The 12,083-nt window shown below is 35.8% G+C and overlaps 1 protein-coding gene across 3 annotated transcripts; it reads left to right on the top strand.

Annotated features, from left to right (window-relative positions):
- The first annotated feature begins 459 nt into the window (after positions 1-459).
- LOC116165803 (neurexin-4) lies at positions 460-11,833 on the top strand. Of its 3 annotated transcripts, none has more exons than XM_031480489.1 (12): positions 460-626; positions 731-835; positions 3,584-3,780; positions 3,877-4,018; positions 4,068-4,271; positions 4,326-4,492; positions 4,543-4,719; positions 4,773-4,934; positions 4,987-5,203; positions 8,749-10,809; positions 10,872-11,009; positions 11,305-11,833. In XM_031480489.1, exons 1-12 carry the CDS (start codon positions 572-574, stop codon positions 11,493-11,495), a joined length of 3,816 nt encoding a protein of 1,271 aa, XP_031336349.1. In that variant the 5' UTR covers positions 460-571; the 3' UTR covers positions 11,496-11,833. The 3 variants fall into 3 exon arrangements, with proteins under 3 accessions (XP_031336349.1, XP_031336348.1, XP_031336350.1); XM_031480488.1 differs by lacking the exon at positions 3,584-3,780 and adding an exon at positions 3,185-3,381 and having other exon boundaries at positions 461-626; XM_031480490.1 differs by lacking the exons at positions 460-626; positions 731-835 and adding an exon at positions 3,244-3,381.
- Positions 11,834-12,083: the final 250 nt, after the last annotated feature.

Genomic DNA, 12,083 nt, shown 5'->3' with positions numbered 1-12,083 from the left:
CGACAAAGTTAATTGTTTGTGATGACATGAATGGCATAAACTAATTTATTAATACCGTTCCTACTTATGAAAAATCTCACGAAAAAACGAAAGTTCATCATAACAATCTATATTGATTGTGACATCAGTACATCACTAATGGCACCAATTGCGTAATGTCATATCTTATTTTCTCTGTATTAATGAGTATGGTCATTAGTTGTATCTCCCCTATAATACCTAATCTTGCCTAATCTAAAAAAAGAATAAATATGTAACAATATACTCTGGAATGACAACTTTCAGTAAATCACCCTGTAGAAACAGGAGCGTGAAGAATTTTTCGAACTATTTGGTTCGAACTTAACCGAGTTTGTTTTTAGATGTAAATCTGTGAATTGATTGGTCAGTTAACGGCTTTCTGCCTCATACTATCATATATATACTTCTCTTATATATATGCATACTATCTGTGGGAGTCAGTATTCAGTTCTAACCTTCTAGGTTTATGAGTAATAGAAGTAAAATAGTGATTCATAAGAATCCGTTTGTATTTTGGGTGTAACACCTTCGAACTGAAATGTAACAAACCATGTTTCATATAATTTTAAGTTTAACTGTTTTTATTGTACATTTAACAAATGCAGGTACAGTAATTGTTTTGTTAAGCACATCAACAATTATTCTTTCCCATATCAGTTGATCTACTTCTAATAGAATGTTCAGTTCTTCCTTATTATGGCTTTTTCAGATATCTACGATGAATACGAATGTTTTCTGCCACTCATGCAACGTGCTGTTGTCACTGCGACTTCGTCAATGAGAGATCGAGAACCGAAGAATGCAATTTTGTATGGTAAGTACGTGAGGTTCTCATTTCATTGTTTGAAATTAAAAAATGTTTATTTATGGAATGAATGATAAATGATAACAAATGAAGTCAAGGGTCATCAACTGGTTTTAATTATTATAATGTGGTAGTTCTGGTTTTATATTTTTTAGGAGCGCACTCCTATTATGGCCAATAAAAATATCCGGTGGGCATTCAATTTTTCTAAATGGTCTCCAAAGCACTCTGATCTAATGCTTTCAACAACCTGTATACAATCAGATGAAAAGGAACGTTTGGGCAGATTTGTTTTTAAAAAAGACTTTAAATCGTCTCTTATTGGAAGATTGTTAATGCGGAAATTTGTGCACGAGGCAACTTTGTATCCCTACAATGATATTAGGTTCCTTCGAGACGAACGAGGTAAACCTGTTCTGAGCATACCTCACTCAGACCTTGCATTTAACGTTTCACATCAAGGTGACTATGTGGTGTTGGCCGGAGATGTTGGTGAAATATTAGGTGTTGATGTAATGAAGTTGGAATACACGGGTGGGAAAAGCGTGCGTGACTTTTTTCATGTAATGCGACGACAATTTTCCGAAAATGAATGGGTTACCATAAAAAATTGTGGAAATGAGAAAGATCAGATCGCTATGTTTTGTAGACATTGGTGCTTGAAAGAGAGCTATGTCAAAGCTGTGGGTGTTGGTATTACAGTTAATTTACAAGATATAAGTTTTAAAATCAATACACCTGCGCTCTCGAAGGAGCATATCACAGCAGACAGTGAACTATTTGTGGAAGGTGTTAAACGACAATGGTGCTTTGAAGAAATGTTGATTAATGACGAACATTGTGTCGCGGTGGCGAGACCAAGTAATGTTTGCACGACAAATATGGAGCTGTTTAGGGAAATTGATTTTCATAATGTTGTACTGAATGCTGTGCCACTATTAGAACAAGACGTGGCGTTTTGTGCACAATATTTTAATAAGTTAAATAATCCATAGTGTATATTATTCATTCCATAAATTTTGTAATAGCTGTAGCTGAGATGGTACCACCCTTTGTATGGCACAGTGTAACTGAATACAGTTTAATCTATAAAATAGGTTTGCGTGTTTACTTCCATTTTTTTTAACTGCTTTTTCGAAGGATAATTTAAAATGTATTTGAATCAACATGGAAGCTTGATGATAGATAAATATCTGAATTCGGTAACATATTAAATGTAATCAGATTTCAGATTTATCTTTTCTATGTAACATCGTAGCTTTATAATCTGTGGTAGAATAGATCATACAGAAACGAAATTTAAAATCTCATCATAATCATATTGTTTGTGTTGGTAATGACAAAGAATAGATATAATCAGGGCCGAGGTTAGCCTCCATGGGTCACTGGAATATATTTGATGACAGGGCCCCTATAATGGCAAATTTTTTTGTCCATCACTCTTATCTTAAACTAGACATGTTCATTCTTTACTTCTTGGATTCACAAGGAGAACATTTGAATAATTTTCACACAGACAACAATTTTCGTAATTAATTATGAATTTATCATATCTTATTCAATATCACTTGATCAAAATGAATTTCTCCAGAAAGTTGGGATTGAAAAGCAAATGTCTCTAGACTGATGAAACGATTTTGCCCCATAGTCGATCTCAGAAGGTTTTTTTCTAGAGAGAAGACTAAATGAACGCTCGCCTTCTTCCACTGTGGCGTAATTAGGAAATTTTGCATAATGGCGTAGTTGTGCATTTTTAATAATTTTCTCTCATATTGAGGTGTATGCGTATGGACTAGCACGGAAGTCCTTGACACTTTTGTGGTAGTATATGGACAGCACGAGGATGAGAAAGTGGAAGTTAAAAACTTTTTTTGGGAGGAGCGTATACATAATAATAGGTGACTTCAATAGTCGAGTTGGAAGCAAAAATGAATAATTTTATTACTGCTCATGCTCGTGGGAAGAGTATTGCAACCGAAATTGAATTAATGGCAGAAATAGTAAAAGCAATGGGAGAAGAGGGACCACATTATATGGGAATAACTCTGTTTCTTGCGTCGTCCGGTTAGTGTGACGCATTATCACTGATCCATTTGCCATTGTTATATGCGGATTTCTCTGTAGTTCCAAATAATGTTTTTGTATGAAAATGATTATTATTTTTCATTAAATAATACGGATAAAGTAGCGGTTGCTCCATAATCTTATCATTTTGCTTCTGATGTAGAAAAGTAGGTACACGCATTTGAATTTGTGTCCTCAAAAAAAGCAGTAGTAATCATAATGAAACTTAGGGGGAATTTTTTGGAGTTATTCTCAAAAAAATGTTTTAATTTTTAATTTTATTCTCAAAAAAAGGTGGCAATGCATGGACGGCACATACCAGTGATTTTGAACAGAAACTTGTTTTTGATCTTGGTCAAGTTATGAATATAACCCGAATATGGACACAAGGTAGAACTCATAGTAACGAATACGTTATGGAATTTAGTGTAAGTTATGGCAGTAATGGTTTTGACTATACAGACTACAAAGAACCGGGTGGTGACGTTAGGGTGAGAATATTTTTAAATGTAAATTAGTTTCCATTCAAGCCTCGCTTAAATGTGTCTGTGCATACATTAACACAAACTTTTATTTCTGTTTTCTGCTTTAGTTTATTAGACAGTGGTGGAATCCTGATGCCCGTTTAATCCTGCACTGTATTTATTTCTTTACAATCACTAACTTTTGCTTATTAACACTCTAACGCTTTAGGGGACTCGGCATGGAGCCCACAAGAGAGTAATTATTATCAGTTTTTAATAATGGAGTTGGGAGGTCGCTTTGAAATACGTTCGATTGCAACACAGGGTCGCTCACATCCCAGAGGGTACGTTACGGAGTATATTGTACAGACTTCTGATGATGGGGAAGGTTGGCGAAGCATTACTGATCCTTATGGCGAGGCTGAGGTGCTATATTAACTAACTTTTCTTTATACTTTATTTTCCATATTTCTATTTTATCTACTTGGTTTATATGTAACATTAATTTAATGAATTATTTAGCTATTTAAAGGCAACACAGATGGCGATTCTGTACACAAGAATGAATTTGAAGTGCCTATTATCGCCCAGTGGATTAGAATAAACCCGACTCGTTGGCGAGACCGCATATCGCTCAGAGTGGAGTTGTTTGGATGTGAATATGGTAAATTTATCATATTCGTGTTACATTGATTTTATATTTTTGGTTTCAGAATCTGATGTTATGTATTTCAATGGAACCTCATTTATTATGTTAGATCTGTTAAGAGAACCAATTGCAGCGTATAGAGAAAGTATAAGGTTTAGATTCAAGACAAATACGGCAAATGGTGTTGTGGTGTATAGTAGAGGAACGCAAGGGGATTATCTTGCCGTACAATTGCGAGATAATCGGATGCTTTTAAATATTGACTTGGGTAAATTTTTAGGAAATACATTTACCTATAATTTGTTACCAAATGCGGTTGTAGGTTCTGGTATACTAACAAGTTTATCGGTTGGTAGCTTACTAGACGATAACATTTGGCACGACGTTGTGATATCCAGAAATCATCGTGATATTCTTTTTTCGGTAGATCGAGTTGTTGTGCAAGGTCGCATTAAGGGGGAATTTAGCAAGCTAAACTTAAATAGAGGAGTAAGTCGAATGGACTATTTACAGTAGCTGTTAACCATTGCCGTTTTTAGTTTTACGTGGGTGGAGTGCCAAATGTCCAAGATGGTTTAGTTGTGACTCAAAATTTTACAGGATGCATAGAAAATATTTACTTAAATGCCACCAATATATTGCGAGATATGAAAGAAGCATACAGCGCAGATCGTGCTCTACATTATTCTAGTGTGAACGCAAGATATGGTTGTATGGTAATTTGTGCCACCTGGCTGGCCTATTTAAACATTTGACAATTACACTTTAGGATGTTCCTCTTATATCGGTTACATTTTTAACTCCCGATTCATTTGCTCGCTTAAAAGGATATGAAGGCGTCAGTTCCTTAAATGCCTCTTTTGCATTTAGAACTTATGAAAGTACTGGATTGATGCTGTACCATGCATTTTCATCATCTGGACATGTTGCAGTACGTTAAAGATTTCTAAATCAAGTTTCTTGTGTTTTACATTCAATTTTAGATCTACATGGAAAATGGCAAAATTAAAGTAGAACTCATCACTCCAAATAATCCACAAATTAACTTGGATAATTATGAGGAAACATTCAACGATGGTAGATGGCATACAGTGGTACTAACAATTGGAATTAACACACTCACACTTAGTGTCGATTATCGCCCTATGAAAACAACCCGTTTCTTAAAAATGACCACAGGTGGAATTTATATGATAGCAGGTAACATTTATAAACAATACACATTTATCATATTACAGATTGTTCTCCAAATTGACTTATTTAGGATTATATTTCACTTTCACTCTCAAGATGTTAGATCCTCGCGCATTTTAAAGGTCAAACGTTCCTCTCCCCGTGTTACTGCAATTAGAGACTTAAAAGCTTCGTTAGCACTTTCTCGTACGTTTTCAGACAAATGTACAGTAAGATAAACTAATCGCTACGCTCGGATTTTAACCTGACATCTGCGGCTGTTATGATAGTCATTAGATACCTTGGTACGTTAATAGCTATAACAGGTAAACTGACACAAAGGTTAAAAGTCTATTGTTCCTAAACGTGTCTCTACATGATTCGTTAAATTTTAGATTGTATATACGCCGGATTACTCGTTTTTGTAAGGTAAACACTACAAGCTTCTGTTGCTTGTCCCCACACGATAATGTTGTAACTAAAAGCGGAATACACTTTGGCATAGTAAACTGAGAGTAACGCATTTTTGTCCAGGTAATTAGTTAAATTAAGGAAGAGATAGTGTAGTTTTCTTAATTTTGTACAGACGAGGTCAACATGGTCAGAGAAAGTCAACTTACTGTCGATAACAGTTCCCAGAAAAGTAGCTTTTTCTCGGCGGAGGATCGTACCCATTTCGAAAATTTTATCTCGCCGGCCAGTAAATATTCAAAGCTCGTTTCAAAACTAAAAAAACAGTGAAATGCACCGAGTATACATTTGGAAATTGACAAAGATGAAAGAGGTGAAACAAAAATATATGGGATTATAACATTATAATACAGTTAGCAGATAGGGAATCTCGAATCGTTCAATCTAAAACTGAATGGTTGCTGACAAACTTTGTTTTTGAACAAATTTGCAAAGCATACGGCCATCCTGAATTAGATCTTTTTGCGTCTAAAAATAACCACAAACCCTGAGAATGCATCTCTTGACTGAGAGACTCTGGGGCAATCGCGTCTGATGCTTTTATAATTTTTCGGGGAAACTTCTCCCTTATTCATCCAGTGTTACAAAAAATAGTAAAGGATCAAGTGGAAGGTATCCTAGTAGGTCAGCTTGGTATCCGCTTCTCATAAAACATTTCGTCGTTGAACCTATTTACTTTGAACCTAGCAACCAGCTCCCCTTAAAGCCAGAATCATCACTCCCTCGCAAACCTCCTTACTTTGGTAATCTGCAAGTTATTCGGGAAGCGTTGGTAGCAAAAGTGTGCTATCACTACTACAACAGTGCAATTCCTAATTGACTTTAACATTATGCAATATCAACCCATGTAACCATTTTATTTATTGCACAATGCACAGTGTGCACCGTAGATAGAAGATGATAATTGATTACCTGCGCCGGCACCTCTTGCAGATATCATCAGTGGCTTATCAGTTCCATGAAGGTACTTGGCACTTTGGACGCCACTCAACCTAAATCCAGTTAAATGAAATACAGAGTTGAGTATGTACAAAAATGTTTGTAACAGGTTAACTATTGATTTATTTAAACTTATTGAAAAAACGGCTGATAAAAGTAGGTAATAAATTTAACGTGAAACGTTAAGGGAGAGGTTAGAGGGGTTAGTAAAATTTGAACAAATGTGACCAGGAAATCCATTTAGCTTTTGTTTACAAGTACATATATGACGGTTGAAGGTACCTTGCCTCCCTTAAGTAGCTGTCTTGGATGTTCCGGTGTGCCATGCAACTATAAATAGATTGACGGACCGATACGAGGTAACATAGACCAATTCTATGGTGATAACAAGTGGATTACAGCACAGCACAGGTGTAACGTTGTTGAGATTTTCCAGTTATAGATGGTGTAGATGTAGTAAATTGTCATTTTACACCCTGATGGGTAGGCAACCAGCCGTAAGTGGGTCCCTCATTACTCCATTAATGCTTTGAAGCATGTGTAGTTATCCTACGAGTACTCTGTAATTGGGCGCAAGCCTGTTGAGGGCCCAGAACAAGAGAGTGTAAATAAATAAATAAACAAATTTTGTCAGAGAAAGTTCGTCAAACCATACCTTTATGTCGTTTTCGTTAAACATCTTCTTACTGGGTAGGCAACCTCTCATAACTCTGGTTCCGAGGGGAATTGAGCATGGCGCCATATCTGATCTTGAAGAGGAAGGGCCAAAGACCATCTACGTAATACTGATTTTCGGTTTTTTGTTTTACAGTTCAACAGCCACAAGTAGTTCCAGTGTTTCCAATTGTTCAAAAAAAGATTTTACGAAAATCAATTATCTTTAATGTTAAGAATGTTAAATCAACTAAATTCGAGAAACGTCCCCTAGCGGCCAAACGATTAGACATACCTAGCTGAAATCAGTTTGCGCCAGTGATTTTGTTTCTCTTTAAAATTGAACACCTAGATGCATATTTTTCTATCTCTTAAAATAAAGAGTGTTTCCGTAAGAAAGTGTCCAATTTGGACCATATGTAGATTGTGTTTGTTTTTCTTGCGTGACAGAAAAGATAAGAGTTATAAATAATTTTAATTAAAAATGCTTTTATGACATGCAATGTCTAATGTTTCTTGGTGGTTTTATTAATCGCGTGGGTTGATTGGTCTATTGTCATAACTTCAATTTTATAATTCATACATTCCCTTTACTTTCACTTCCAAATACAGTGCGTTTATCTTAAACTGGAACATACGATTTTGCATGAAATGTTATTTCCCTACGTTCCATTAAAAAAAAACGCGTCAACCTAAAAATAATTAAAGGCTGGTTCAGTTGTGACTCGCACACCTCGCACATTAGAGAGATATCGGAAAATGGATTGCCGCGTGCAGTATTACACCATTAATTATCAGACCAAACATTAACGTAATTTCTTAACCTAAGTTTTTATTGGTTATGTATCACGTAGTTCAAGTGAAATAAAGGAAAACTTTGAAGATGTTGTAATTTCTGGTGGAAATTAAGGATATTGAGGCTGCTATTTTAATTAATATCTTAAAAGATGATGTTCATTTCACACAAGATAACCTACTACTGTGTTTACAATTTGAAATTCCCGTCTTTTTACTACAAATTCTATTGTGCGCAAGTCAATTTAATACGTTATAGAACTACCGCTTTGTGTAATTGCCCCGTAAATTACGTCAAGCGCTAAAGGTGGGTTCATAACTCTCCGTTTATACGTTTCCGTTTGTCCGTTAGCCAATCAGAACAGAGTAAATTTTTAAACCGTACGTCGTCCATTTACAACGTAAAAGTTGGTTGAAGTTGAACATTTACGTTCCCGTTGGTCCGTTTTTTAACTAGAGTAAAGTTATGTTTGTTATATTGTTGACGTTTAAGAGCAAATTTAACAATATTCGCCTATTACGTTCTTGGCGGTGATAATCCGATATCCTATAGGTTGATGCGTTTTTTTCAAAATAGAACATAGGGAAACACCATTGCATGCAAAAGCGTATGTTCCAATGTAAGATAAACGCGCTGTGTACAGTGACGGGATTAATCGTAAACTATATACTCAATCTCAACTTTCATCTATTAATGACAGATGGTTTTCTAGGAGGAGTAAGTGGTGCGATCGGTTTGTTGGGGCAGAAAATGCCAGGTTTCATTGGGTGTATGCGTACCATTAGTATTGATGGAAACTATAAATTACCAACTGATTGGACTTCAGAAGAGTACTGCTGTCAGGATCAAGTGATTTTTGATTCATGCCGAATGGTAGACCGTTGTAATCCAAATCCCTGTGAGCACGGTGGTATTTGTAAACAGACCTCGCAGGAATTTATGTGCGATTGTGTTGGAACAGGTTATGCAGGCTCAGTTTGTCATACCTCGTTAAACGCATTGTCTTGTCAAGCTTATAAAAATGTGCAGACAGTGGGTCAAAAGGCTGAAATAAAAATTGATGTAGATGGAAGTGGACCTTTAGCACCTTTTCCTGTAACATGCGAATTTCACGCAGATGGGCGAATTATTACCGTCTTGCACCACATAAATCAACAAACGACAACTGTCGATGGCTTTCCAGAACCGGGCAGTTTTAAACAGGATATAATTTATGATGCTGATGATGACCAAATAGAAGCGCTTCTTAATAGATCTGTTTCGTGCTCTCAACGTATTCAATATTCGTGTCGTTCTTCGCGATTACTTAACTCTCCTTCTAATCTTGCCGATTTTCATCCATTTTCTTGGTGGGTCTCGAGGCATAATCAAAAAATGGATTACTGGGGAGGTGCCTTGCCAGGATCTAGAAAATGTGAATGCGGCATCTTGGGTACCTGTATTGACCCAACAAAATGGTGCAATTGTGATGCAGGTTACGAAGTCTGGGCAGAGGATGTAGGGGATTTAACCGATAAAGAATTTTTGCCAGTAAAACAGCTACGATTTGGTGACACCGGAAATGCTTTAGATGAAAAGGAAGGTAGATATACATTGGGATCTTTAATGTGTGAAGGTGATGATCTATTTAACAACGTCGTCACGTTCCGAGTATCGGATGGTACCATTACCTTACCTACATTTGATATGGGCCATAGTGGCGATATTTACTTTGAATTTAAAACCACTATTGATAGTGCAGTAATTATGCATGCTCGCGGACCATCCGACTACATCAAGCTAAGCATCGAAAGTGGAGATATGATTCAGTTTCAGTATGAAGCAGGATCGGCACCTTTAATTGTTAATTATAAAACATCCTATCGATTGGCCGACAATCGCTGGCACTCTGTATCCGTGGAACGTAATCGTAAAGGTGCCCGACTTGTAATTGATGGTGCATTAAAATCAGAAATACGCGAAGACACCGGACCTGTACGTGCCCTTCATTTAACTTCCAACTTAATAATTGGAGCAACGCTAGATTACAAGCATGGTTTTACAGGATGTATTAGAGCTTTACTGCTTAATGGAAAGTTGGTCGATTTACGTGGTTACGCACGTCGAGGGTTGTATGGCGTGGGTGAAGGTTGCCAGGGACAGTGTGACAGTAATCCTTGTCTCAATAATGGAACATGCTGGGAAAGATACGATGGTTTTACTTGCGATTGTCGGTGGACAGCATTCAAAGGACCTATTTGTGCAGATGAAATTGGTGTAAATCTCAGACAAAATTCCATGGTCAAATATGATTTTATGGGTTCGTGGCGTTCTACGCTTTCGGAAAAAATCAGAGTAGGATTTACCACAACTAATCCGAAGGGTTTCTTACTTGGATTTTATTCAAATATATCAAAGGAGTATATGACCATTATGGTCTCAAACTCTGGACACTTACGTATCGTATTTGATTTTGGTTTTGAAAGGCAAGAAGTAATTTATCCCATCAAGCATTTTGGTTTGGGACAATTTCACGACTTAAGAGTGTCACGTAAAAATGCTGGAGCAACATTAGTTATACAAGTCGATAATTATGAACCAAAGGAGTACAACTTTAATATTAAATCATCAGCCGACGCCCAATTTAATAATATACAGTATATGTACATTGGAAAAAATGAGTCAATGGCTCAAGGATTTGTTGGTTGTATTTCTCGAGTCGAATTTGATGATATTTATCCTTTAAAGTTATTGTTCCAACAGAATGGGCCACCTAATGTGCGTTCTATAGGAGGTAGTGTATATATATATATTGATTTATTGGTAAAAGTATCATGACCATTTCTGTTCTTATAGAACCTTTGAGTGAAGATTTTTGTGGTGTGGAGCCAATAACTCATCCTCCACTTCCTGCAGAAACAAGAGCACCCCCCATCGTTGATGAAGATAAATTAAAGAAAGCTTATAATCAAACTGATTCAGCTATACTTGGAAGTAAGTGTTGGAACAGAATTTAATTTTTTTTAAAATCTGAAATCTGATTAACTTGAGACATACATATATCCTTTCCACGAAAGATTGCATAATTTATTTGTGTTGCAAACATTATCAAACATTATTGATTATGATTATTAACGAAGAAGCAATCTTTCTTGGCATGGATTATGGAGTTACCACTTAATGGTAGCATATGTGATAAAAATGGCTAATTTATTAAAATACATACTATATTAGACAAGTAGGTACATTTTGCTTGTGTTGAAGTGTAGCAAGATGTGTTTTTTTTCAGGTATTCTGGCAATTATATTTATTGCATTAGTGATACTAGCTGTTCTCATTGGAAGGTACTTGCATAGACACAAAGGTGAATATTTAACACAAGAGGATGCTGGCGCAGAAAGTGCAATTGATCCTGATTCAGCAGTAATCCAAGGAACTACAGGCCATCAAGTCCAGAAAAAGAAAGAGTGGTTCATATAGTATACATATTACACATATTTTCATTTGCGGGCCTAATAGTACAATATTGATGAAACTTGTCAATGTTAATCTGAGCCAGTTACACTGCCGCTTGCCTAGAAATATCGAAATGACAACACATTATTTTCTCATTGTATAAGGTGTAGTGATAACTGTTAAGTATTATTTTATCCGTCCATTTCTTTTATACATTTTGTTAATTTTGTAGTATTTTTGTTTTATAAAATTTATTTGAAATACATATTTGTCATATTTATTGTAAATATCAACCGATATTAAAAAAGAGCTGTACAAATTTGATATTTCAATAACTATTAAATGCACCATGTGCCTTTTTGTGGCAACATTTTGATTTACATTAACAAATTTGACTGTATGTCATAAAAGTAGTTATAAAATTGACAACTCTCTGTATATTTCATTTTTATAATAAACTTATAAGCTATCGGCGTAGCCGTTTGCATGTCTCTCACTTTCTAATAGTGTAACTTTAGCAGGAAAATAATAATGTGATAAAACAGAACACAGAAGTATCTGCGGGCAGTAAACCTGTAACTCTGGTCCCTGATTAGGGATGGTCTGAAATGT

Source organism: Photinus pyralis, unplaced genomic scaffold, assembly GCF_008802855.1.
Source record: "Photinus pyralis isolate 1611_PpyrPB1 unplaced genomic scaffold, Ppyr1.3 Ppyr1.4_LG3a, whole genome shotgun sequence".
Taxonomy (NCBI): Eukaryota; Metazoa; Arthropoda; class Insecta; order Coleoptera; family Lampyridae; genus Photinus; species Photinus pyralis.
This window is presented reverse-complemented; position numbering and strand designations above follow the sequence as displayed.

Coding starts and splice junctions, on each gene's coding strand:
- LOC116165803 (XM_031480489.1), top strand. CDS start 572: ATGTTTCATATAATTTTAAGTTTAACTGTTTTTATTGTACATTTAACA. Junction 627..730: donor TGTACATTTAACAAATGCAG/GTACAGTAATTG, acceptor TGGCTTTTTCAG/ATATCTACGATGAATACGAA. Junction 3,781..3,876: donor ATCCTTATGGCGAGGCTGAG/GTGCTATATTAA, acceptor TGAATTATTTAG/CTATTTAAAGGCAACACAGA.